Source organism: Branchiostoma lanceolatum, chromosome 13 (assembly GCF_035083965.1).
Source record: "Branchiostoma lanceolatum isolate klBraLanc5 chromosome 13, klBraLanc5.hap2, whole genome shotgun sequence".
NCBI classification, from domain to species: domain Eukaryota; kingdom Metazoa; phylum Chordata; class Leptocardii; order Amphioxiformes; family Branchiostomatidae; genus Branchiostoma; species Branchiostoma lanceolatum.
In genome coordinates, this window is record NC_089734.1 from 12,129,438 (window position 1) to 12,155,569 (window position 26,132).

The 26,132-nt window shown below is 42.5% G+C and overlaps 6 protein-coding genes across 6 annotated transcripts; 3 read left to right on the plus strand and 3 right to left on the minus strand.

Annotated features, from left to right (window-relative positions):
* Positions 1–469: 469 nt before the first annotated feature.
* On the plus strand, positions 470–6,346 carry LOC136447312 (cobalamin trafficking protein CblD-like). The gene is made up of 8 exons (XM_066446076.1): positions 470–599; positions 940–999; positions 1,880–2,012; positions 2,792–3,036; positions 3,491–3,572; positions 4,012–4,148; positions 4,661–4,747; positions 5,230–6,346. Exons 2-8 carry the CDS (start codon positions 988–990, stop codon positions 5,431–5,433), a joined length of 900 nt encoding a protein of 299 aa, XP_066302173.1. The 5' UTR covers positions 470–599; positions 940–987; the 3' UTR covers positions 5,434–6,346.
* Positions 6,347–6,441: 95 nt separating this feature from the next.
* Positions 6,442–8,131, minus strand: LOC136447311 (kelch-like protein 3). The gene is made up of 2 exons (XM_066446075.1): positions 7,901–8,131; positions 6,442–7,759 (listed from the first exon to the last, which is right to left on the minus strand). Exons 1-2 carry the CDS (start codon positions 8,129–8,131, stop codon positions 6,827–6,829), a joined length of 1,164 nt encoding a protein of 387 aa, XP_066302172.1. The 3' UTR covers positions 6,442–6,826.
* Positions 7,926–10,067, minus strand: LOC136447313 (kelch-like protein 26). Its single transcript, XM_066446078.1, has 4 exons — positions 9,756–10,067; positions 9,376–9,530; positions 9,029–9,121; positions 7,926–8,764 (listed from the first exon to the last, which is right to left on the minus strand). The coding sequence occupies exons 1-4, from the start codon at positions 9,970–9,972 to the stop codon at positions 8,582–8,584; spliced, it is 648 nt and encodes a 215-aa protein (XP_066302175.1). The 5' UTR covers positions 9,973–10,067; the 3' UTR covers positions 7,926–8,581.
* A 600-nt stretch (positions 10,068–10,667) lies between these two features.
* Positions 10,668–25,113, minus strand: LOC136447643 (galactosylceramide sulfotransferase-like). The gene is made up of 5 exons (XM_066446683.1): positions 25,104–25,113; positions 24,291–24,481; positions 11,956–12,128; positions 11,400–11,493; positions 10,668–10,871 (listed from the first exon to the last, which is right to left on the minus strand). Exons 1-5 carry the CDS (start codon positions 25,111–25,113, stop codon positions 10,668–10,670), a joined length of 672 nt encoding a protein of 223 aa, XP_066302780.1.
* On the plus strand, positions 12,956–19,275 carry LOC136447004 (kelch-like protein 17). The gene is made up of 6 exons (XM_066445665.1): positions 12,956–13,192; positions 13,647–13,842; positions 14,251–14,308; positions 14,749–14,916; positions 16,703–16,951; positions 17,581–19,275. The coding sequence occupies exons 1-6, from the start codon at positions 12,982–12,984 to the stop codon at positions 18,517–18,519; spliced, it is 1,821 nt and encodes a 606-aa protein (XP_066301762.1). The 5' UTR covers positions 12,956–12,981; the 3' UTR covers positions 18,520–19,275.
* LOC136447014 (kelch-like protein 26) lies at positions 19,651–23,383 on the plus strand. The gene is made up of 7 exons (XM_066445681.1): positions 19,651–19,886; positions 20,220–20,377; positions 20,829–20,921; positions 21,109–21,276; positions 21,831–22,088; positions 22,347–22,563; positions 23,142–23,383. The coding sequence occupies exons 1-7, from the start codon at positions 19,682–19,684 to the stop codon at positions 23,381–23,383; spliced, it is 1,341 nt and encodes a 446-aa protein (XP_066301778.1). The 5' UTR covers positions 19,651–19,681.
* Positions 25,114–26,132: the final 1,019 nt, after the last annotated feature.

Consider the following 26,132-nt stretch of genomic DNA (forward strand, 5'->3'; position numbering starts at 1 on the left):
CGAATTGTGGAATGTTCTATTATAGAGGGAGAGAAGGAGTTAGTCTGTATTTTCTTTATAATAAAATATCAAAAAATACGATACATGAATGTTATAAAAGATATAAATGTAGTAGTTTATTTCTAAGATTTTATATTTATATGATATGAAAAGAAAGCTAACTGAAAGAATAAAGTTTTAAATTTAAAACCACCCCTACTGTAGTACACAAAGAATGAATTATTCCTATTATCTGTCATGTGACTTATCATGAACTCTCGTTGTTGGCAAAATATTACAAAATAATGTTACATCTCTTCAGTGTATCAATCATAACCCTCTTTCTTAAGTCTTGATATTAATTATGACCCGGAAATTAATACTTCTGCGTATTTGAATCAACTAAAATGCAAAAAAACTAGCAAGTTTCGACAAGTTTGCAAAATTGGAGTCCAAATCTCGCGAGGTTTGGAAAGGTTAACCGAGGTCAACGTGATGACGCGTTTCTATCTGATGACCACAAAATGGCCGAAGGACCTTCATCGTGAAAACAGAACAAAATGCACTGCCAATAATTTCGATTTTCTCGCCATTTCGTTGAACGATCTTTGTATTTGAAGGTACGTATGGGTAAAGAAGGATTTCGTTCTGCTCTCTAGGAGTCTTTAGATTCACTTGTTGAAATATTAAGCCTGGTACACTGTTTTGAACTGAATCGAACTGAACAGAAAAGTTTCAAAGATCCTTGGAAGGCCAGGAAGGTTTAAATCTTGTGGTCCTTGTCCCAAAACTAGTTTAGACCTTGTGTATCATTGTTTGGGTACGAAAGCAGAATAGTTTCTTTGACCCTAGTTGTTGTGTTGTTGAATAATCTTAACCAACGACGCCATTTTACCTACGTTTTGTTGACACTTAAAATATTTATAATCACCAACATTTGTCTTACGCACACTGACACAGCTCTGCTATTTTGGGTTGAACAACAAGAATCAAGATATACCGAGAAAAATGGCCACTGCGGTAAGTCACTTTGTCATGTTACGTATATATTATTAAAGTCACAATAATCAAAACCAAGGAACAAATACATTAAAGGCTACCATATTGTTCACCAGGCTTGTTTTCCTTAATACATGTACATCTACAACATGTCCGTACAACATTAGGCATAGCTCTTTGGGGTGCATTACGCAATTTTCAGATTTTTTTTGTCCTTCGCAACATCAAACTTCAACTGTTATAATTCTGTTATAATTCTGTCAAGTACCCCGAGACCACAGCATTAAAAAAAGATGGTATTTTATATAACCGAGTCCTAATGGAAATTTTTTACAACTCACAATGAAGAGCGGTCTAAACTGGAGCAGTCCTACCTGACCAAAAATTCTACTCTACTCTACTCTACTCATTATCAGATTCAAAAGTGTGCAACTGTGCATACATGTACCTTGGGGTTTACTGTAATGTGGAAGTATACATATATACCTTCATGGCTTGGCTTTGCTAGTGAAGATTTTAAATCACTTTAATATAGCGGTCGGTAATTTTAGCGGTTGGGGGAAAATGGAGTAGTTCACTGCATTTAGTTTTAATGATGGGAACAAACATTACTGTCTCAAATGTTAGGTATCAAATATTTGCGATGATGAAATTTTAGCGGTTGACTAGTGGCCGTTAGATTAGCTTAAATTAAGGTACAGTTACAAATTAAGAATTACAGTACTCCGTGCCGTAGTTGTAAACACCCTATTTGGCTCAAGTGTGAACGAAATCAAATTGATAGCTATTCGAATTGAACAGATTTGATTTGAATTGATTCCCATAGATTTTGCTGAGTGTGAACAGGGCCTTGTCCCCTACCATTGTTCTTCCTTACCATGTACCCTCTGTGGGTCCCCAGGCCCTGACGTGTCGAGTGCGGACATTACTGTATGTCCCCAGCATGCGCATCCTAGCGTCTAGGGTCCGCCTTTTCTCCAGCTTTGACCAGCAGGAGACAGTAGACACGGCCATACCCGACCCTCGCAGACAAGGTGATGTCCTGTTGGTATCCTGATATAGCTTCAGAATGGAAAGGAAGATCATGCTATTCTCTCAAAAACACATTCAATACATACAGCTACAGGTGTAGCAGCCCAGACTATACCCCTGGTCAAAATGTACCCGGGTATATTCTGACTAGGGGTATGTTTTGGCCTGCTACACCTGTAGATTCCTTTTCTCTATTCTTCTGATTAAAGGATGGAATGAGGCTTGGTGAAGTGACTAATCTGTTTGGCTGTAGGTCTTAAGATCAGTAGTTGTTTCTTAAGAGTCTAATCCTAAATAAGTTGTACATGTACATGGATACCATCTGTTGCCCTGGGTAGAATTGTAGTTGCACTGTCATAGCTTGGTGGCATTTTATCATTCTTTTTGGCAACACCTCAGGGTGGAGGCATTTTTTCTTCATGCCACATAAATTGATAAGGTTAATATCTATCCCTAGTAACTTGCATATAGCAATGTAAGACGTTGTGTCTGACACTGTGGTGTGTACATCTGTCTTGTCTTCAGTCCGTTAAAGGAGCTCTTCCTTGTGTGTCATGCTAGATAAAGCATCTTTCTGTTTAAGTAGACTTAGATGTCCTTCTTGTCTTTCTTAACCTTCTCCCTGCTGCCTAGCTCTGTAACCAATAGGGTATGGGGTGCCAAACAGCTACTTCAGTGTGCTAAAGGTTCAGACTTGACATCCAACTTTCATCTTTCTGTGTGTCTTCCATCTGTGTGAGTGGAGTGAGAAGTTTTAATGGCTTTTCCCGTCACCCTGTAGGTGAGGTCTCGGACACAGTGTGGCCCGATGTCCACATGGGTCCTCTCGGGCCCCGTGACCTACGTTTCCCCTTCCCCGGTCACGTGGGGGCGGCCAGTCAACTCTCGTCTTCCCCTCATCCAAAAATGGCTTCCCACCAGCGGGCTCCCTTGCCCGACGTTATAACTGACATGACGGCGCATGAACGTCAGTTTGATACCGTTCAGCAGTTTCTACACTCGTCTGTGGTGACTGGGGAGGTTCAGGTATGAGACCCAGTAGTACAAGCTTGCAACTTCCTTCTGTGCTTTTTAGAATTAGAGAGCTGTCTTGTAGTTTTCTTTGCATTCTTTTCTCATCTCTGCGTATGAAACTTCAAAGCCTTCAGGATACCAAACAGGACAGAGCTTTCGTTTGCAAAGACTGTATAACCATTATCGTTTTTCCAGTAGTGATTTGAAATTTGTTTTCTGTTGCTTTTTTCATACACAGTTTTGGCTTTACTTTGAAGGAAACAATAATGATGGATTTCTACGTTCTTTTTCCAGAGATGTCATGTTTTCATTGCACAACTCAAAATCAAATGATAGGACACAAACTGTAGTTGCATTGGTTTATCGAAGAAGTTTTGCTTTAGGCATATTGGTGTATATGGTTACCTATACTGTTATCATGTCAATGTATTTGAATTCTGTATCATGACCAGGTTATGTTTTACAGCCCGACCTACAAAGTGCCCTGGACAAGAGTGGAGACATGTTGGAGTGTGTGGCTATGGACTGTCCAGAAAAACTCAGGAAAGGTAAGAAAACATTGTGTAATTTGGGGAAAACGATACTGTAAATAATGAAATGTTTGCAGTGGTTTTATTCTCACAGTTATTGTAGTGACCTCTTCCACTGCAAAATCATGGCGCTGCAAAAATGTGTTTCTAACGCATTATTAAAATCTTCCTTTCCCTTCCAACCATGAAAATGAGTCTTGCAAAAATGAATAGATGTACAGTTCTTAGATGGTTTAATTCAAATCATTACACTCTACTTAATAAGTTAATGCATGAACCTTTAGCACTCTAATCAGCACCCAATTCCCTATTGGTTACAGAGTTAGGTAGCATGGAGAAGGTTAAGTAAGCATTCTGGAGACAACTTCATTTATGGCCTTTGTTCTAACACTGAGCACTGATAAGGCACAATCCGGTTTACAAACTTGTCTAATCATTGATATGTCTCCCCCTGCAGATTTTGATGCCTTGTTTACGGAGTTGAGCTCCCTGAACGACCCCCTGACTGTGATCACGTTGAGCCAGCGGACGCAGAACGACATGAGCATCTGGAGCATGGACGTGGAACAGGAGCGCGAAGAACTCTTAGGCTGTGTGAGTATAGCTAGGATAACTCCTATTATTGCCTTGAAACAATATGTTCTTCGGTCTTTGTGTGTGTTCGTCTGTGAAGTGGTAACTCTGCTGTAAACAGCAAGTTATGAATGGCTCTTCATGATACTTGGTATGTTGGTAAGTGCTAGTAAGATGAAGAAATCATTAGATTGTACGCCCCCTAGCGGCTTCCCATGATACTGCAGCCGGACCAGTTTTGATATCTCATGTTCTGCACATGCTATGGTCATTATTTTCTTGATTCAGGTCTCATGTTCTGCACATGCTATGGTCATGATTTTCTTGATTCAGGAGTTGGTAGATGGCTCTTTAGATATTTTTGAGCATTTGGACTAACTCCTCTCTTGCAACTCTGATACAATTGTTGTTATTGTTGGAAGAATAAGGGAAGGAAAAGACCATATGGTGAATCTTCTTTCCTTATTTTTTGGTGACACCTCAGGGGTGGAGGCATTTTTGTTAGCATACAAATGTGATATCTTTTCCCATAGTTTGTGACAGCAGCTCAGCAGATCTGTGAGGACCTGAAGAAGGAAGGGTACTGGGCAGACTTCATAGACCCATCATCAGGGAGAGCAGTAAGTGTCAGAATTCAGCTTAAGAATTTTTATTGTTTACTGGTTATGTAGATTTTGAAACTCTTTTACCCAGTTGTAGTGTCCATATTTGCTGTTTTCCTGTTTTGACTGTAAGAGTTAGTCTAAAATTTAATGTCTCTTCCTTGGGTTGCTATTAATTTTCATTGCATACACAATTCTTGTGAAAGACAATAACATGGTAAATATGTACATGATTTTAGTATTGGTGTATAAGTATCATATTTTATAATTTGTGGGAGAGGGACATACTTAGCATACACAGCATCAGTGTTGTTTAAGCTGCAACAACCAGTTATTCACTACCAGTAGACTAGCCCCCTGCTGTAGTGCTTGCATGACTGTGTGGCTCAAGGGCTATAGAAATGGAGATGGGCACTGTCCTATACAACGAAAGGTGTGGATAAGATTTGAACCTTTTACTAGCTAACCAGTAATACATAAACCTCCTTCTTTTTCCACAGTTCTTCGGACCGTATACCAACAATACATTGTTTGAGACCGACGAGCGCTACCGGCACCTAGGCTTCAAGATCGAAGATCTTGGCTGTTGTAAAGTTATAAGTCACAAACTCTGGGGAACACACGTTTATGTAGGAAGCCTCTACACCACAGCACCTAGTGACAGTCCTGCCATGCAAATGCTGCTGACGAAAATAGCAGGATAGTAGATAGAAGTGAAACATTATTTTCATAAATAGCCTAACAATTGCTGTGGGTTTTCAGACAGTGTTAAGCTTTGAGTCTTATGTTAAAGGAATCACTGCATCCTATGCAAGGATTTTTGTTGTACAATCTTTGAGAACAGAGAAACAGGTTCTTTAGTTAATCGCAATCTTTGTTATGGTGCCCCCCCCCCTTCTCCAACCATAGAATGGAAGATCAATGTTTAAAAGGAATCGTTACATCCTATGCAAGGATTTTTCTTGTACAATCTTTGACAATGGAGATTCTTTACTTAAAACGGAGGTCCTTACCTTAATAATCTTAGATACAAAGTGCCCCCTGCCCCTACTACAGCTGTATTGTGGAAGACTAATATCAAAAATGTTTGAACATTGATAGTTCTCTTGCAGCAGCTATATTTCTGTTACTAATATATTTTATGATATGGTATGGTATGGTATGGTAATAGGTGACTAGTACTAAAGCCCATGTTATCATGTCCATTATCCCTTCACAATAAGCATCTTCACTTTTGGCACTGTGCTTACATATAGATACTGTATGTAGGTGCCATCCAGTCTTTAACCTACTCTTGCTAAGTTAGAGGATTAACCTATACATATTTGGTGCCAAATGGCTACCTTAGCAGGCTACAGGTTAATGGGAATCTTGGGAAAGTTACAGTGCAATGTGGATGGTAAGGTTAGCAAAGTTATGGCAGAAACAATGTTGATGAAGGTTAGACATCCAGGTGATAAGATACTAGTATCATAGTATGCCAGATAACAGTTACTCAAGCAACTGGCTAAAATGCGTAGTGGATATCCATGGTCCAGGTCTCATATGAGGAAATTGTGGGCTTTACCTCATATTTTGTGACAGACATTCTCCTAATAAATGACAGAAAATATTTCATTATTTGTCTGCTGTTCTTTATTTCTCAAAACAATTCATATCTTCAAATAGTAGCAGCATCAAAGTGCCTATAGGTAACAAATGAGATGACTAAATGCAACTACTGTGTATTTCTGCACACTATGTTCATTGTGTTTTTACTTTCCTTTGGTACTTATTTACAGGACAAATGAGCAAGAAAGTAGTATCCACTAATACTTGACATACATGTATCTATACTTGACCTACCAATATTTACAGTATGTACAGTTTTGCATCTTAAAAGCCACATACAGTGACAATGAAAACACCAAAAGCCCACAAGAACCCTGTTTCAGGGTTAGAGTTATAGTCTTTATAAGTTTAAAATCAATTTCACCCTTACAGTCACACATTCAGTATTGAAAGACACAAGTCCTTCTGGTCCACGTAAAAATACAAGTACAAAAAAGTCTTAGATACAGGTCTGGTATGGATTGCCTTGTTGAGAATCTTAGAAATCTATTGTGGTACGCCACGTAATCCATGGGAGGCAGGTACTCCACAATCACCGCTTCTTGGCATTGCTAAGGTGGCGCACACTTTTACTTCATATGGAATGTCTTTATGAAATGAATACGACATTGCATCCACATCTTCCTCTGACGTGTGACTGTCAACAAACTTGCCGGTGAAGTGCATCTGTCCGCCGAGGAGGAAGTACGCCTTGCGGTCGATGACTGCAACTTTGGACGCAAACTTGTGTACGCACAGAGGCTGAGGGACTACTGACCAGGGAGATGCCTTCATAGTGACCGGTTGACCAGCCCTGCACATCTCTACAATGGTGCTGCTTGTTATCTGTCCGTCTTTGAACGTTTTACCGCCTGCTATGTAGATGATGTCACCTTGCACCATGGCTGTCGCTTCAGAATGGGGATGAACTGTGGGTGCCACTGCTTCCCAGGAGTTATTCGGCGGGAAGAACGTTTCAACCACTGATGTTGGCACGCATTTTTCTTGTTCACCCATATTATAACCACTCACTTTAACCTCACCACCAATAGCAAATACAACTCCTTCGCAGCTTGCGAGAGACACTTGTGCTGAGTATCGGCTCAATGTAGGAAGAAGAGTCCATTGGCCCTCGCATATGTCGTAGCAACAAACTCGAGATTTGCTGCTGTCTGTGCCCTGAACAAGAAAGAGTCTTGTGCCTACAGATGTCATTTGAGGTGTTCTGGGTCGATATCCGCACTCAGGAGGTAATGGTAGGTCGTTCCAAATGTTTTCTATTGGGTCGTAGGACTTAAAAGCTGACATAAACTCTAACATCACGTAAAGAACGTTTCCGACCGCAGTCGCTGCACCAATGGATCCATGAGTAACCTCCATTTGCTCCCATCCACTGGGAGTGAATATCCATATTTCGTCCTCAGTAAAAGCCAACCAAGCCTGTTGAAGGCAAAGTTTTAGGTTCAGTATACCACGACAGATAAATATGCTTTGCATTGATTTCAAGTACAACGTTCAAGTGTTTTACTTTTATACATGTGTTAACATTGATATTATGACTAAGCAAATGGACAAGCATACCTTCTTTTCCATCTTGGTTCTGGGCTTTGATCGTGGCCAGTCAATGCCTTGTTTCATCTCGGATGGATAGCTATGGTAGGCCATGGCTTCCAGGATCAGCTGTCTGCAACTTTCCACAAGTCCCATGTCGGTCTGTAGCAGTCCATTCAGCGTGCTCTGGTCCAGTAGTGCAAATCTCACGTGGCTGAGTACATCGGTCGCGTGTGGCATTCTGGTCTGCTTGTCATGCATGAGCCAACGCACCACCCCTCATACACCTGTAAAACAGACAACACAAGCTATCTGCCACCAAAAAATCAAGACCATAGCACGTCCAGGTCAAGAGATACAAAGCTGAAATTTCTGCTGCAGTACCAAGGTCACATACCAGGGGGCCCAAAATCGACCTTGAATTTCGGCTTCACAACACCTGCCTACATACCAAATATTATCGTAATCCATCAAGAGGTTCTTGAGTTATGCTGACTATAGTAGTCCGGAAGCACAAACAGACAGACAAACAGACACACAGACACACCCAAAACAATATCTCCATTTTCCATAGAGATAACAAGAGTTCGGACACCTGATATCTCCATGAAACATTTTGATTATGCAAATCAACTCCACATTTGCATAAAATATGCTTGGTCATGTACACCTTACACGTGTCGCAATATTGACAACTTAGATGAATTATTATTAAATTTCGAGCACCTCTAACTCTGAAGGCGATACAAGGTCGTTGGTCTGTAACAGCTTCACCAGTTGGTCCGCTGTAGTGGACGTCAGAAAGTCTTCAGAAGTGCTCAGTTCCATAAAACTGTCCGCAAGCGCAGACTCCACTTTCTCTTGCAAGGTCGTCAAGCCGTACATATCCGCAACCTGTACATGTAGGCAAAGAAAAATGCCATGGTAAATAATCTGACAGGATATCAATTCTTGAACAGAAATATAGAAATCCATCACTCGATTTTTTTAAATCGTATTTGAACGATTGCGAGGTTGACAAAATGCATCTAATCACAGCTATGTGCTACTCCATAAATAGTAACTGGCAAATACTTCTTATATTCATCAAACAACAGATCTAGAATTCAGCAGAATGATGCATGATATATTCGGATGCCTTAAAAGAACGTATCTCACCTCCTGTGCCTTAGTATAATTCGCCAAGTCCAGTGGTGCGTCACGCATATTTTGGGATATAAATTCGTAGCACATTTTCATGACGGGCTGAACCTGTATACAGAAACAATGTGAGTCATTTTGAATCAAGTAAATTTGAATAACTGGTATTTAACTTAGAAGTCCTTGAAAGCTAGTTATACATACGGACATAGTGCAACAAAGTATTGATAACATATGTAAAACTCATCATTGTTTGAGGTCTAAGTACACTATTTGACATGATATTGTGAGTTTCGCGTGTTTGAACTACGAGCGTATCGTGTCTTTATGAATATGCAGACATATTCATACACATAACAGCCTACCTGCAGATGATTGGCCACCAACAGAACATCGTACACGCTCTCTAAAGACACCGCAAGCTTTCCCGTGTATAAGAAGTTCAGCAAGATGCGAAAGCCATCCGCACTGACACTAGCATCCTTCAGTTCCACACGGTTGTCCCTAGTTTCCTTCATGCCTACATGTATAAGATAAAAGCGACGTTATAGAGAGAATACAATGCACACTTGTACATAGTCACGATTTAACATTAACGTTACATGACAACATTGTTTCGTATGTTGAGTGGTTAAAAGAGACACGGGTTTCTATATCTGCCACCGAAAAACAACAGTAAAACGAATGAAACGCTGGAGAAAGATGTTGCGGACAACTTGCAAGATGGCAGACATCATCAGACTACCTGAGGCAAAAAGGCGTCGAAAGTAGTCGCTGCCGTAGGCCAAGACGGTAGAGTGCGCCCTGAACTCTTCCTCCCCTGCAACAACCGTCACGTCCAGGAGGACTCCCTCGGCTCTCATGTCGTTCAGTGCCGACAACATGTCGTTACCGAACGCTGGGTCACTCAAGGTACGGTGGACCTGCTCGGTACCCTCAACACAAACACCATAGTCCGCCATTTTTTCCGGCTGTATAGTCGGGTTTCAGATGTCAGGATCCGTTACACTGATGTTGTTTTTGTTAGTCTGGAGTTCCTTGCGTGAACAATACCGAACAGCAGAACAATAAAACGTGTATGACTCGGTCTTGAAGCTTAATTCGTCACATCGCGAGAAGAAATTCGTAGGCATTGGGACAGCAAGTGAACACAACTTGACGTCTTGTTGCTCGTGTTTGGACTGTAAGGATCTGTAAGATATTACTGCACGAAATCCAATCTTTAAGCATACCTTAACCCATACGTAAAGATAGCGTTTATTCATAAGGTATGAATAAACGATATTTTTTCGTATTGACGTAACCTTGAAGAATATCTTTTCGTATCGACGCAACCCTAAAGAAACAAGGTAAGGTTATACAAACATGTTCTCGGTGTCGTATACTAAGGTACATTACATTATGCGTTACGAGTACGTTCTAAAAAGTATACAGTGACACAGCAATATACTTTAATTTGATACTTTATTGTTAGAGGATTCAAATTAAATATGACTATCGAATATTCAGATTTCCGAGACGATTTAGAGACCATGCTTAAATCGCCATTTATCTGAAAACCTTCTAAAAAGAAGAAGTTACAAGTTCACGGTTACGGTTCTATATATCGTTGCGACAAAGTTATCACATGAAGTTATCACATTGCAACAAGGAGTTATCATTGTGTTCCTGGCCAGAGATTCTGATAAGAAGTCTTGAAGACGTTGAGGTACTGTTGAGTGTTCATCTTCATCCTTCTACAGTAGTCTCGAGAAAGGACAAACTCCTGGTTCCACTTCGAAGCCGACACCACCATGTAAGTCTTCAGGTTAGACTGGCAGTACTCTAGTACATCATGGAGCACTGTTGTAAAATGGTCAACCTTGAGGGAGAAAATGCAAAAGCACCTCATTTTTCTGTAATCTGTATAGTCTAACATCTACTAACACAAAATTTTACTTGAGTACATAATTCCGCCACCCTAAGAGGATCTCTAGTATAATGTACTAGTACATGAAGTCCTGAATATCTAAACTGTGCATACCTGTGTGTGTGCTGCACTAGAGATATCTCAAATTGAGATATCTCTAGTGCAGCACACACTCAAACCCACTATTTTTTAAAGTGGTGGATTTATGTAACCCAGCGCCTGTTAATTGGGATTAATGTTAATAAAGGCTAACTGGTGAACTGCAATGCAACATACTTTATCTGCAAAACTTATGGTATACCGTAAATCTTGAAATATTCGCGAGTCTTATTTTCCCAGTGCCTCTTCACTGTAAAATCATAACATAGCGAGTGTTTTTGTGCTACTGTATTGTTTCAGCCGCGAACTTAAAACGTCACAAAAACCTCATTTCCACTCCAACGAACATAAATAAATTTACAGTATTCAAAAGTCACCAACCTCCCTATGAAAGTCCTTCCCTTGCTCGGAAATCTTCTGTTGCAAGGTCTTGTTGAAATGATCGTACAACATGTAATCTGCCAAGCTCCATTTTCTGTAAAAATAGAAAATAGAGAAGTCAAAATATTCTTAGAAGTAAAGGTATGTCGCATTCTGGGCAGCACGACAGCATTTCAATAATTAGATAACAAATGTTTCAACAGATGCAAGCAGTAACAATATAGAACTGGCATGGTGCAAATCTGTGGTTTTCAATTCATTGTGTATAATCATGCAATGATGCAATAAAACGACGGATAAGCCAAAGATGATCAAGTGTCCGTTAGAAAAGTCTAACGACTTCCTTCTCCAAGCGCAATCAGATGTACGCCTGTTTTTGCAACATTTAACACTCTTTATGTAGTATTACATGTTATTTTTGATAAGAAAAGGCAACCTGAAAACCGTTAAAAGGTGCAACTACAAAAGAGTACAAGATAGTGCGAAAACAGACATAAAACACTGAGAATGAGATGGATCCTTACATCTGCTTGGAAATTACTAACGACTTTCTTGCCTGTGTTTGGCGCGACTGTCGGGGTTGTTGTCCAGTCTGAGAGTGTAGTCTGGGTACTGGCGCGGCCAGTAGAGGATGTCCTGTAGCCTCCAGCACATCAGCCGCTTCAATAAGACCAGGGACTCGTGCAGGCGTTCTGTGATCATCACCAAGGTCATGTCATCATCCAGGGTCTGTGAGAACACAACGGGACGGACATTAAAACAATTGTGGGGGATTAGTAATGTCCCCGTGGCGCAAGGGGTAACGCAACCCCGCGCCTTCGCCATCTGGTTCAAATTCCGTGGATCCGTGGGCCTGAGTTCTATCCTAGGGCCGGGCCCCAGCTAGGACATGTTGTAAGGGATTGCATTCGTCATTTCGGATGGTGACGTAAAGCCGACGGCCCCGTGTATGAGGGGGCTTCAGGCATAAGCCTCAAGCGTCAATCATCTGCATGTAAAAGAACCCAACACACTTGTCGAGAAGAGTAGGGGTGACCCGGTGTGCTTGGCCAAAAAAGATTGCACTTCTAGCTGATATGAGCTAATAATAGCTCAGTCTGGGGTTTGACCGCTGTACCTTTACCTTGGATGTTACGTAGTTGTCCTCAGAAGTAGGTCATTTTATTACGTTTGACCAAATAAACGATTTTGAGTCATTTGTAAGATACAATATATGAGGAGATATAAGCTAAGTCAAATTCATGTCAAATATAACCCTACGTTTTGCCTCTCAAATGAATGCTTGTTTAGCTTGGTGTCTTGTTTTTTTTTGCTATGTACTTGTCCCTAAAAGTAGGCCATATTTTTGGCATGTGCAGAAATCAAATACATGATTGTCTATGTTTGAAGCTTTGCAAATGTCAAAGTAGTATGTATTGTCTATCAAATGAATGCTTGTAGAGGTTATGGTCTTCTTTCGTTGCTGTGTCCCGAAAAGTAGGCCGTATTTAAGTTGGACGTTTGGACGTGACATCACTGCACGCACCACCGCACGCGATGCGCATGCTGACCACGGGTTTGACAAAGAGTGGATCTAACGACAATGGCGGTCGTTGGTTCTATAGCTATCGAGCAGGTCCACCGTACCCTGAGTGACCCAGCGTTCGGTAACGACATGTTGTCGGTACTAAACGACATGAGAGCCGAGGGAGATCTCCTGGACGTGACGGTTGTTGCAGGGGAGGAAGAGTTCAGGGCGCACTCTACAGTTCTGGCATGTGGCAGCGACTACTTCAGGGGTTTGTTTTCATCTGGTAAGTACATTATAAACTGTAATAGGCCATATATTCACCTTTGTTGTATTATTACAGCCAGTAGGTACCCATCTGAGTAATGAGGCTGTTGTAACGAGCTCGAGCCTCTCCTCGAATATGGGACCTCCATTTTACGTCCATTTCGAAAGACGGTGCGGCTTCTACCAGTAATACTAATAGGGCTGAAAAGTTTATTTTTTTACGCCTAACGTCTCTTGTAGTTTAAGCCCCGGTTAGCCGACTATGGCCAAATTGCTCCTGGGCGACCTGCCGCCAACCTCGGTTGGGGACAAGGTCGCGCGCGATCGGCTATATATAGCTATGCGTAATGCTGTCAAGGACGCTTTACTGATGCTTTAAACTGCCTTAGGGTTCATACATGCACAAATAGACACACCAAAACAAAACTTTAGTACACGGAGGCAACACGGGTTTTCTTGTACTCTGTGTGTAGGTATGAAGGAAAGTCGGGAGAAACGTGTCGATCTGAAAGACCCAAGTGTCACAGCGGAGGCCTTTCGTCTCCTACTGGAGTTCCTGTACACCGGACAGCTTGTGGTGTGCTCGGAGAACGTGTACGATGTGCTTGCGGTCGCAAACCATCTGCAGGTAAATACTTCTAGATCTGTGTCTTCTTTGTCTTGGTCTACGTGATCTGAAGTACAAGGGCTAGGCTGTAGCGGAAGGGCTACTACCGTTTGTCACTCTGTGTGTGTGTGTGTGTGTGTGTGTGTGTGTGTGTGTGTGTGTGTGTGTGTGTGTGTGTGTGTGTGTGTGTGTGTGTGTGTGTGTGCGCCGCGATTTGCTCTTTCTCATTGGATTGCAGGTACAATCGGCCCTTCGGCTTTGCGGTGAATTCATCACGCAAGATCTACGCGATCTTCAATTTGACATGGCAAAATATACCAGAGGGATCCAGGTAACTTCCCATCTTATTATTTTGTTGATTTTTTGTAAGATCTTGCATTTCACAATTGAAATCCCGAATGTATATGTGTGTCTGTTTCATGCCCTAATCCAGGATTTTGATTGGTCTTTTTGGATGTTTGAGGGTCCAGAGAGCGCCGTAGGCGCGAGACGAGCGCCGCAGGCGCGAGCTTCCTAGGGGGTTCGGGGGTATGCCCCCCCCCCCGGAAAATTTTAAAAATTGAACCTTCTGATGTGGCATTTCCTGTGTTTTTGAGAGGATTTCAAAGAAAGAAATCAGAGCAAAGTGAGCAGTTTTTCTTGGATTCCAGCCCCGCTGGTGATACAAATAAGTCCACCTTGAAAAAACCTTGGACGTTAAAAAGTGGACCTTCGAGCGTGTAAATTTCAAAAATGGAACCTTCTGAAAGGCCATTCCCTGTGTTTTTGAAAGGGTTTCAGAGGAAATATCAGAGACAAAGTGGGCAGTTTTTTCTAGTATTCTAGCCTCTGTGGCCCTGCTGGTGATACTAATAAGTCCGCCAACAAATCTTGAACATTAAAAAGTGGACCTTCAAGCCTGTGGGGGCATGCCTGTTTCTTTTTCCTTTCCGTGCCAATCTTGATTCATTCACTTCCATTTGGTCAAGGCTGCAGACCTGTACAGCCTTAAGACCTTACAGGAGTCACTGGACACCGTGATCGCAGAGGACTTCATGGAAGTGACCAGCTCTGACGACTTCCTGGAGCCTGCTACAAAGGACGAGTTGATCCGGCTTTTACAGCTGGAGAATCTTGCGGTGCCTTCCGAGCAACAGGTAAAGTTATGCCTCAGTCACATCAAGGAGTTTAAAAAAAATTGTTAAGAATTTGTTTTGTATTTTTAGTCATATACTTTTACATTTTGCATGGTATTCCCATTATAAAGTCAAGGGTATCTCAAGTCCCATTTAGGTCGTAGCGAGGTCGCCAACGTGCCTCACTTCCTAGTGAAATACCCGTTCAGGTCTGGTATCGTCATTTTAAGCCCCCCTCTCACTGGACCCGCGGCACGCTGGCGGCGTCGCTGCGTCCTAAACTGGATTTGTGCTACCCTTGACTTTATAATGGGAATATCATTCAACAAGACTGGCAATGATAAAAAGACATTGCCATGGCGACGGTGGTTGTTGTTTTAATTTTTACTGTACCCTGCTTAGGGCACAGTGATAGGTGGTGCTGTTCATACAGGATTTCTAACGAAAAGGGCTGTTCCACTGGACAAATACACACACAGACATGCACACACACAGACAGCGACAGTTCCACTAGATTCTACCAGGCACACCCCACTGCCAGAACGAACATCGATTTCATCACAGCCTGATCATGACAACTGAAAACAGCCCACGGACCGGGTTCCCACCATACAAAATGACTTTCTACTCTGATAGGACTGCTGTTTACATGAACAACATGTTAAGCCAAATCTACACAAATTTTAACATCATAGTCCACTTACCAACAGACACAGCATACACCATGCAACAGCTTGTACACTATTTATGTTCCCTGAACTATAGAACTAAGTCCTCTAGAGTGTGAATGGCCAGGGATGTTAGCTAAGGATGGAATGCCAGGATGGAATGCCAGGATGGAATGCCAGGATAGAATGCCAGGATGAAATGCCAGGATGGAATCCCAGGATGGAATGCCAGGATGGAATTCGAGTCCCACCGGAATACCAGGAACACCAGTCATAAAGGAATTTGCCAGTAATTCCTGGAGCCCTAATGAAATGCCAGCCTGGGAATCTTAATCCACAGGAATGTTGTGTAAAAATGTGTCCCATGTGTTCTTGGAAGTGTACAGGATTATATCAGCAAGAAAGTGGCATCTTATCAGCAGGATAATCATCTAGTACTAGTACAACTGGCTTGCTAAATTTCCTTGCGACAGTGAAATTTTTCATTGATCGATCTGGCTTGGACATGTTCCCAATGTCATGAATGAGGTTAATGCCCTTTAATTAATCTGCTTGTATAGGTAACTGAAGCAGCGTGTGCACAATTGTTATCAGTACAGAGTTGATGCAGTTATGACCTGTTCCCTGAAGAAAGGCATTAAATCTTACAGTTGTAAGGACCAGCATTAGGCTAGGGCATCTAAAAACATTGTAACAGACACACATCGTTTTAGAAAAGAGCAATATTACTGTAGAGCTGAGGTCTTAAATGGGTCATGTATACATAAGCCTGGCACATCTGGAAGACAGATGTAGCTGCCTGTCTAGGTTATCTAGGAGGAATTTCCCGAGGGAGGCTTTCTGTCTGACTAACATTCCTATTGTCTTAATATGCCTATGGACACATGCCTGTACAATTCCTAGAATAGTTGCAATCTGCACACAATACTATATCATTTGGCTCGCCCCCGAGGCGTCGCCAAAAAGTACAAGTATGACGAAAAAGGCAACAAAACACACAAAGCTTAAAAAGATTCGTTTTTGTCGATGAAATTCATTGAGTGCTTTGTCAATTCGATCGGCCGCAGCGACGCCGCCAGCGTGCCGCGGGTCCAGTGGGAAGGGGATCGGAATCATGAGTTCCGATCGTATTTTTCCAGGTGTATGAGGCGGTCATGCGATGGCTGACGCATCACACAAGCCGGATGGAGCATGCAGCTGCAGTACTCAGCCACGTGCAACTCGCCCTACTTGATGTGGACGTGCTGCATGCACATTTGGAGACAGACTTTGGAGCGACACAGGAATGCAGGCACCTCATAATGGAAGCGATGGCCTACCATGGTCTTTCACCTGAGACCAGGCGAAGTTTGAACTGGCCACGGTCGACACCAAGGACACAAATGAAAGTATGTTATTTTCGTGTATAAATATTATAATGTGAATATAGTGTACTGATAGACACAAACAGAAAGCGAGCTGTATACGCTGTATGAGACGTCGCCAGCAAAATATGATACGGCTACTACTTGAAACTGTTATCATGTATGCTTAGGCCATGTTGATTTGATTATATGGATGACATCATCTGGGATCCCCAAACTGATGCGAGCGTGAGAATAAAAAAGTTTGGCAAAAAGAAGGTTGCCTTCATTATGAAATCTACGTGGTCAACAAGGTTGAACAAATGACTAAACACACAGAGAATGGTTACCAAATAATGGATTCTTCATTTTTGTTCATTCGCATTTTCTTCTTTGACTTTGGCCTTCTACGACATTAGTATCCATTTTTCGAAATATCCTTTTGCAATCTTCGGCAAAAATTTGCTCATTTTGTAGCTGCTTTGCACGATTTACAGTATGGTAGAAAATTTTTTTTAAATGGGCGAAAATTGATGCGCGTGCGGATGTCATAGATGTCATCCATCTAATCCAATTAACATGGCCTTAGGGCAAATTAAGCATCATCTGGAACCAAAACTAAGATCTCCCCCATATAAAAGTTTTAATTTGCTCTGTACCTTTCACTTCAACAGTCGTTGCTAGCTTTAAGCTGGGAATCTCGGATCTTCACAACGAAAGGATGGATCAGGAACCAGGACATCGTTCCGTCGCTCGATGGGTCAGATGTCATCACAGCAGCTGTTGCTGGGAACGTGCTGTATATGCTGTTCTCATCATCATCATCTTCACGTTTCAAGTCCTACGACCCAGCAACCAACGCTGTCAACACGCTATCGTCACCTGATGATGGTTATCATCCGTCAATCATCGGCGATGCACAGATGGTTGCTGTCGGCGCGAGGTTGTTTCTTGTGTGTGGTTGTCAAAAGAAAGCCTGGTGTTTCGACACTACCGTGGGTCGATGGACAGAAATTCCTCCCGTAGGCGAGAACCGAGGTGGGGTAGCTTTGGCCAGCTGTCAGGGAGCTGTGCTGGCAATTGGAGGTATTCATCGACAATATCTTATGGGTGTTACTAGTATGGACCCTAGTCAGTACACAGATACACCAATGTCGAGAGTCCAAGCCTATCTCCCAGGGAAGAAGTCATGGGAAACGGTGTCGTCTACAACACAACCTCACGCGGGAGCAACTGCACTGGTGCAAGGTGACACCGTCTACATAGGGGGCGGTGTAACGCGTGTCAACGGTGATACAGTTGACAACACCACGGTAGAGATGTGCAGAGTCTTTGTTAAGGATGACGTGGCTGTTTCAGCGTGGTCGGTGGTCCCCCAGCCTCCGTGCGTTCACAGGTTTGCCTCCAAAGTTGCCGTCATCGACCGCAAGGCGTACTTCATCCTCGGCGGACAGATGCACTTCACCGGCAAGTTTGTTGACCATGACCGCACGTCAGAGGAGGATGTGGAAGACATGTGTCGGGCATTTCGGAAGGATGTCCAATCAGGCAACGTTGTGTGTGCCATTTTGTCATTAAAGGAGAAACAATACCACAGCACGTACGTGGAATAACCGGAATTCCTAGTAACCAGAAACTATTGGCGCGCTCCTGAAGCGTCGCCAAAAATAAGGCTTGAGATGAGAAGGGCTGGTCAAAACAGATGCATAATAGTGCCCATGTAACCATGTACAACTAATATATCGATCTATATTGGATTGTGACAAGTCTATATAAATTTATCGTTTGAAATTTAAATCCTATACAATACATATCTATAGAGTATACCATTATTTGGACAAGACACACAAGCGGAACATTTCACAAGTCACACGTGACAGGCTTTTGCCAGTACTTTTGTACTAGTTTGGCAATTTTGTCCGTATCTAAAATTTATAAAATGTTGACTAATAGTTTGACCTACTATCCAGTTTTAGAAGTCACAGATAAGCCGACAAACTTTGTGGCAGGCATTTTTGAAGAATTATCAAGATTTATAGACATAGACCGGCTAGTATAGTAGACATAGTATAATAATGTACTGGCTAATGTAATGTAAATTGCATAATATGGGCTTCACGTTTTTGTTATCAACCAGTTACAGTATTCAAAAGCATAAGCTTCCTTTACTTTGATTAGGAATTTATAATTACATTGGTGAAAGCTGATAATATCCTTTTTCAGTTGTACAGTTAATATTCGGATTTAGTTAGAAGAAATTTTGTGACAATAGAACCCCTTGTTGAGAGGGTATGGTACAATGTCAAGTATGTGACATTTGTTATCATATAGATCTGTAACATTAACCTTAACTGTTACTTAGAACTAGAACAAATAGTAGTTAAACATCTTCTTGAATTATTAAACTCTGCTGACAAAGAACATACAACAGATACATCAAATGTCTTGTATTAGTTCAGATATTTGTTTGTTTATACTTTATTTATTCTTTTGTATAGTGACAAAGAAACACGCAGTATGATTGATGCGGGGATTCTATCATGATGATAAGACACTTTTAATCAAACCAATGGGTCAGTTTCGGCTCCAGTTTCCGGATAGTCTGGTTTATTACTTTTCGAGTTTAATATTTTCCAACCAATAATCCTAAGAACCCTTACTACCTTCAACTGCACGGTTGCAGTATAAGTAACCTTTGAACTTTTGTGACATCGCAGTACGTACCATTGCACGCGACCCTGACAACCGGTCGGACAAAGAGCAAAACTAACGACAATGGCGGACAGTGGTGCAATCGAGCAGGTCCACCGTACCCTGAGTGACCCAACGTTCGGTAACGACATGTTGTCGGTGCTGAACGACATGAGAGCCGAGGGAGATCTCCTGGACGTCACGGTTGTTGCCGGGGAGGAAGAGTTCAGGGCGCACTCTACAGTCCTGGCCTATGGCAGCGACTACTTCCGACGCCTTTTTGCCTCAGGTAGTCTAAAATTTTATCGTAATCTGAGACTGTTGAATTTGATATTTTACTCGATCTGCAGACTCTTAAGTTACTTACAGAAGATTGATTAATGCATATCTTTCATATTATGGCTCACCATTGGATCTACAGATAGAAACATCGTGGTAAGTTGTTAACTAGACGAATGCATGGTGTGTTTGTTTAGTTCCCCATGCTGATTCCGGTTCAGTGACGTCATTACCTATACACAGTATTTGTCTCTACGTGCAGTTGGCATGGATATTGCGCGCGGATATAAGCGTAAAACAATTTGAGAATATGAATTGGACCACTCCTATTTGACGTATATAGGTATGAAGGAAAGCCGAGACAACCGAGTGGAACTGAAGGACCCCAGTGTGACCGCTGTGGGCTTCCGTCTCCTACTGAACTTCCTGTATTCTGGGGAACTTGTGGTGACTTCAACTGAGAGCGTATACGATGTTCTCTTGGCGGCCAACCATCTACAGGTAGGCTGTCCGATCATGATTTCGGTTGTAGAAGCCGTAGTGTGCAAATACGCGATAAAATAGTTCCCCCTTAGGTTATATCATCACGTTGGTGGTATACAGGCTGTGCTTAGACATTCGATGAAATAATGGGCATCATCATATGCGAAAAAAATGAATTGGCCCTTTTACAAGTTTTGGAACATGTTATTCTTACCTGTTGGAACAAAACATATATATTGTCACAGCAACATCTTTTGTGCAGATAACCTTTTAAATTCAACATCCGAATTCCAATCATAAACAGCATGACGCAATCAGACGCAATCTATAAATGTTTCCCTACTGGAAACATGGCGTCACTTTCTGCAAGAAAACAAGATGGCGCCCACGTGACGTCAGAATCCAACATGGCGGCGCCACCTGCTGCAAACACATTGCAAACCTGTAATTGTCACGTTTTTGTTCACAGATTCAGTCTGTCATGAAATTGTGCTACGAGTTTATTTCACAAAACATGCGAGATGCACCGCTGGACCTGACAAATTATACAAATGCAGAAAAGGTGGGTGATGAATATCAAAAGCGTTCAAATCTTTCATGTTGTTATGTTCTTCATACATGTATAATAAAATGCATTTTTTTGCAAACCTGGATAGATCGATTCGCTTTCTAGCTTTGTGTGAGAAGTTGAGTTTCGAGTTGTGCAAAATGTATATCTTTTGCTTATTTTTTCTTTTTCTTTTGCGCAGCTTGCTGATACGTACGGATTGACAACCTTGCAGGAGAAAGTGAACTATGCGCTGTCAGAGAACTTTCTGGAGCTAAGCACCTCAGACGAGTTCCTTCGGTACACCACAGCGGACCAGCTAGTGAAATTGTTAAAGACAAACGATCTTGTGGCGCCATCTGAGCTACAGGTACGACGAAATATTTTTTTAGAAATCTTTTATTTCTTTATGCAAAAATACCACACAGTGCACCACTGAGAAAAAGAACAACGGAAACACTGATTAATGCTACGGTCACATATGCACATTAGACATGCCTGTAGGGGGCGTAGCCCCGGCAGGGCTCTGAAGCCACAAATTTTTCCCAGTGGAGTGCCGGATACCGGCAGGGTACCTCTCGGTGTTTTCATGATTAGCTTACGGCGTCTATTTGTCGCCGGGTCCCGGGCTGATTTTAACTGCGAGTCAAAAGAATCCGGGACCTGGCGGTGCCAAAAAGGAGCCCGGTATCCACGGGGTGTCCCGTGGGGCCACAGTAGGGGTTACGCCAAAAAGTGCCAAACAACATCCCATAAACTAGCCGGCCGGGCCCCTTTTCCAATTGTGACCGTAGCATAACAGGAGACCGTAACTGAATATTTGTATAGATAAATAATTGATGTCTGCTAACTGAAAGTCGCAACAGAAAATCAGCCGAATAGGATATCATTGTCTAATAAGTACAATACCATAACATATTTCAGGTGTATGAGGCGGTGGTTCGCTGGCTCATGTACGACGAGCACTCCAGAATACCACACGCGGCTGAAGTACTCAGCCACGTGAGATTCGCACTGATGGACCAGAACACGCTATCGAGACTGCTACAGACCGACATGGGTGCCGAAGAAAGTTGTAGGCAACTGATCATGGAAGCCATGGCCTACCATAGCTATCCATCCGAGGTGAAACAAGGTATTGCCTGGCCACGATCAAAGCCCAGAACTTCAGTTGACAAAAAGGTACGGTTTATTTGTTTACAGGAATGAAAGCAAAACACGACATTGATGATCTTTATGTTAACCTTACTTGGGAAAAGCAGACACACAAGTTGCTGCCGTACGTTCCGTTATATGAATTAATCCGGTAAATGTCATCACTGTGACATGATCATTCGTGCAAGGAAAATGAATATTAATATGTAAAAAGCCATCAAAGTTGTGGCCGAAATCAACGCCAAGTACCATTGCTGTTGAATCTTAAATATTGGTCCTTCACAGGTTCCGTTGGCTTTAAGCTCAAGAAAAGCCTTCGAATTCGCTGCCAACGGATGGGTGGAGCAGAAGTCCGTGTGCCCTCCTGAACAAATTCATGCGGCGGCTGTGGTGGGGAACGTCCTCTATGCGGTGAATCAGTCATCTTTCCAGTCCTACGACCCAGCAACAAACACGTGGAAGAGCCTACCGTCTCCAATTGTCGGCTACTATGACCCACGTGGTAAGTTGAATGAAATGATAGCAATGAACACAAGACTATTTCTTGTTACGGGCAAAGGAGACCATCGCAGCAGCAACGCCTACTGCTATGAAATTTCTGATGGCCGATGGAGCAGAATCCCGTCAATGCCCCGATCCTCCGATGGAGTAGCCCTGGTAAGTTGTCAGGGAGTTGTGTTTGCAATCGGTGGCTACGTCCATCACCCTGTGGATCCAAAGGAGGAAAAACAAAGCAAAGAAAATGCTATGAGCAAAGGTTGTTCTACAGCATTCAAAGCAGCCAGCATGGGCCAGAGCATATTCGCTGGGACCGAAATATTTGGTGTGCCTGCTAGATCTGCGGCACGAATTGAGTATAAAAAAGAACCGGTTGCTGCAGTCGACGCGTTCTTCCCACCGAAGAACTCCTGCTGGAAAGCAGTGTCGCCGACGACTCGGCCCCATGCAGAAGCGACCGCAATGGTCCAAGTTGACACCATATACATAGCAGGTGGTAACACCTTTAATGATGACAAGATATGCAACAGCACAACAGTCGAGATGTGCAGAGTCTTGTGAAGGATGACGTGGCTGTTTCAGGGTGGTCGGTGGTCCCCCAGCCTCCGTGCGTTCACAGGTTTGCCTCCCAAGTTGCAGTCATTGACCGTAAGGCGTACTTCATCCTCGGTGGACAGATGCACTTCACCGGCAAGTTTGTAGACCATGACCGCACCTCAGAGGAGGATGTGGAAGACATGTGTGGGTCATTTCAGAAGGGCGTTCAGGCAAGCGACGTAGACGTTTGCGTCAACCTGGCACTACCGGAACCAGAGGACGAATAAAGGTCTAGATCTCTCCTATAAGATAATTTCGAACGTTCCCAGCAAGTGTGGTTACTCCCAAATCAAACTTTTTTTATAGTAAGGCCTTTTTAGCCTGAGTACCAATCTTGGCAAACGTAGTGACCACTAGCTCAATGCCTTTCACTTGCTAACCATGGCAAGCGAAAAGCATTGAGCCAGCGGTCACTACGGAGATATACGGAGGGAGGATGGTACGCAGGCTACTCTGTGGTTAGCAAGCGAAAAGCATTGAGGGTGGCACACAGGCTAAGCCCGTGTACCTCAACTTGGATGTACCTGCCTGTCTGCCTATCAAGGCTAGAGACTGGCCCCTCTCCGTAGGGTTCCTCCATGTTGCACGGTCCTGAGCCATCGCTTCTGCTGCCTTCAGAATCAGTCCTTGTCTCTTCAAATCTGATCTCTTTCCAACGCTTGGGGGTCTCCCCCAGGTCTGGGGTTTGCCAACTCCCGGTTGTAAACTTCGTGGACCAATGTCTGCGAAGGTCTCCTTATTTCGTGACCAAATCATCTTCTTGTCCGAAGGGCTTCGACGATGGACTGTATTACCCCATGTTTAAATCCGATTTCGTCATTTGGTGTGAGATCACGAAGCGTGATGCAGAGTATTGTCCTAAGGCATCTCCTGTCCCGTTCCCTACAATACCGAAGGGATAAGGACTATATATCCCACAAAACTGTAGCTCTCAAAAGAACTGTAAACAACAAGCGAACAAGACTTGGATCGGAAATGAACCGTTCGGACTTGTCAAACGGCAAACATCACCCGGCGACGAACGTAACAAATCATAATGTAAGTTGGGAATATAAATACATGTATCAGGAGATCATCTAGTATCCTCTTAAGAAGGTTGGCCCTTTAAATCACAATCATTTTACAGTCACATACCTTGATCTGCTCATCGATGGCCGTCACGTTGTTCCATAACCGTTCTGAGATACCGAGGTCTCGCGCTATGGGGTTGTGTGTGACCGACACACCATCAGGAACCTCGGGCCTCCGGCTGCCGGCAGCTGATGACGTGTACACATCGTCATAAAACTGTGCGCGTTGGAGGAACTCTGCTATAGGGTCGTCTCCTAGATTGAAACAATGGAACTGTTATTGACTAAGGAAAAAAAATTCTGGAAGGACGTTGGGCATCGTCTATATTTTTTCTTTATATATATATATCAATTTCATGTATTCGGCTTTTACCGGAAGACAATCAAATTTTGCTGGAATATCACCATCAACAGACTAGAAAATTTGTTATTCATTGAATGGAAGCTATTTGTTGTTCACCTTGCAATAGTCTGTACAATGCACGTGTTTTCAAATGTTTATCATGTTATTTCTTTCCAGTTTCTACTTGAATTCAATGAATAGTATTGGTAGGCAGACTCATTTATACAAATAGGTAAGTATATTGTGTATATCTCCAAAAGTAAACTTAATTGATTTTCCAAAAGTGATAGAGTATGTTTTGTGCAACTTTTGAATAACATTAGATTTTTTATACCAACACAATGCTTGTAATATGTAATCTGTTGGACTTTCCACATTGAATAACAGAAAAAATTGTTGTTGACGTAGGACAGTAACTACATGCATGAACTCGGAAGTTTGCAGGAAACAGAAAGCACCTGTCTTAAGTGTTACAAATTACATCAACGTATTGATGATTTGCAAAGCAACTTACTTGACAAGTATTTAGCAGACGGTTATCCATGTATTAGATAAAACAAATCAAAATAAACTGTTCTACCATATACTTTTGCACCTTTTTGCAACAATTTTGAAACCGATTAAAGACCAGTTCTAGTGTACTTTTCCTTATCTGTTTGCTGATATAACGTTAAGTATCAGGACAATGCCAAAGTGAACAAGGCCAAGCCATTCAAAGTAGTGCTAAAGAAATGTAGATGTACCATGTACATGTTTAGATACCTTGTATTCCGACTACTGTACCAACCCTGTAGTAGTGGAAGGCGGACTTGAATTGAGCCCAGGGTTCCCTCAGAACTGTGACGTAAGAAGCGCCATGCGGTATGACGTCACGTATCGCGTGTTTGTCATAAACGGTCCTCTCTACCAGCAGGTTAAAGTGACGGGTGTGCCGCGGTCGGTGGTGCCTCAACTGTACCGGGCCTGGCCAGCCTAGATACCTATGTAAGAACACAATATGTTTTATACATTGCACATATGTAGTCTGTAATACACTAACTCTGGTGGGAGAGTTTTTTTAGGCAGAATATCTTCGAAAAATGAACAAAAAAATGCAAGGTTCTTCTCCGTTAAAGTATGTGTGTGTACATGTATGTGTGTTTGTGTGAGTGTGTATGTATGTGTGTTTGTGTGTGTGTGTGTCTGTGTGTGGGTGTGTTTGTGTTTGTATGTATGTGTGTGTGTATGTCTCTGTGTGCGTGTTTGTATGTATGTATGTATGTGTCTGTATGTCTGTGTGTGTGTGTTTGTATCTATGTGTGTGTGTGTATGTGTGTGTGTGTATGTGTGTGTGTGTGTGTGTGTGTGTGTGTATGTCTGTGTGTGTGTGTGTGTGTGTGTGTGTGTGTATTTTTGTATGTATGTATGTGTGTGTGTGTGCCTATCTCTATAACGTTAGGCGTCCACTGTGGAATAAAGTCTGCGATAACGTCTAAACGTAAAAACTTACAAGTCATCCTCCCCTCCCCGCGGAAGGACGAACTCCAACTTCCTCTCATGTCCGAACCGATGGAACATGGACGC

Excerpts from the sequence above, each read along its gene's own strand:
- LOC136447312 (XM_066446076.1), top strand. Across the intron at positions 3,037-3,490 it reads TGGTGACTGGGGAGGTTCAG|CCCGACCTACAAAGTGCCCT; the intron begins GTATGAGACCCA and ends TATGTTTTACAG. Across the intron at positions 4,748-5,229 it reads ACCCATCATCAGGGAGAGCA|TTCTTCGGACCGTATACCAA; the intron begins GTAAGTGTCAGA and ends CTTTTTCCACAG.
- LOC136447311 (XM_066446075.1), bottom strand. The coding sequence starts at position 8,131 with ATGCATGACAAGCAGACCAGAATGCCACACGCGACCGATGTACTCAGC. Across the intron at positions 7,760-7,900 it reads GAACCAAGATGGAAAAGAAG|GCTTGGTTGGCTTTTACTGA; the intron begins GTATGCTTGTCC and ends TGCCTTCAACAG.
- LOC136447313 (XM_066446078.1), bottom strand. The coding sequence starts at position 9,972 with ATGGCGGACTATGGTGTTTGTGTTGAGGGTACCGAGCAGGTCCACCGT. Across the intron at positions 9,122-9,375 it reads TGGTGGCCAATCATCTGCAG|GTTCAGCCCGTCATGAAAAT; the intron begins GTAGGCTGTTAT and ends TTCTGTATACAG. Across the intron at positions 8,765-9,028 it reads ATTATACTAAGGCACAGGAG|GTTGCGGATATGTACGGCTT; the intron begins GTGAGATACGTT and ends CTACATGTACAG.
- LOC136447004 (XM_066445665.1), top strand. The coding sequence starts at position 12,982 with ATGGCGGTCGTTGGTTCTATAGCTATCGAGCAGGTCCACCGTACCCTG. Across the intron at positions 13,193-13,646 it reads CAGGGGTTTGTTTTCATCTG|GTATGAAGGAAAGTCGGGAG; the intron begins GTAAGTACATTA and ends CTCTGTGTGTAG. Across the intron at positions 16,952-17,580 it reads CACCAAGGACACAAATGAAA|TCGTTGCTAGCTTTAAGCTG; the intron begins GTATGTTATTTT and ends TCACTTCAACAG.
- LOC136447014 (XM_066445681.1), top strand. The coding sequence starts at position 19,682 with ATGGCGGACAGTGGTGCAATCGAGCAGGTCCACCGTACCCTGAGTGAC. Across the intron at positions 20,922-21,108 it reads ATTATACAAATGCAGAAAAG|CTTGCTGATACGTACGGATT; the intron begins GTGGGTGATGAA and ends TCTTTTGCGCAG. Across the intron at positions 21,277-21,830 it reads TGGCGCCATCTGAGCTACAG|GTGTATGAGGCGGTGGTTCG; the intron begins GTACGACGAAAT and ends AACATATTTCAG.
- LOC136447643 (XM_066446683.1), bottom strand. Across the intron at positions 12,129-24,290 it reads CCATCGATGAGCAGATCAAG|ACCCTGGATGATGACATGAC; the intron begins GTATGTGACTGT and ends GTGTTCTCACAG. Across the intron at positions 10,872-11,399 it reads GGAAGGACTTTCATAGGGAG|GTTGACCATTTTACAACAGT; the intron begins GTTGGTGACTTT and ends TTCTCCCTCAAG.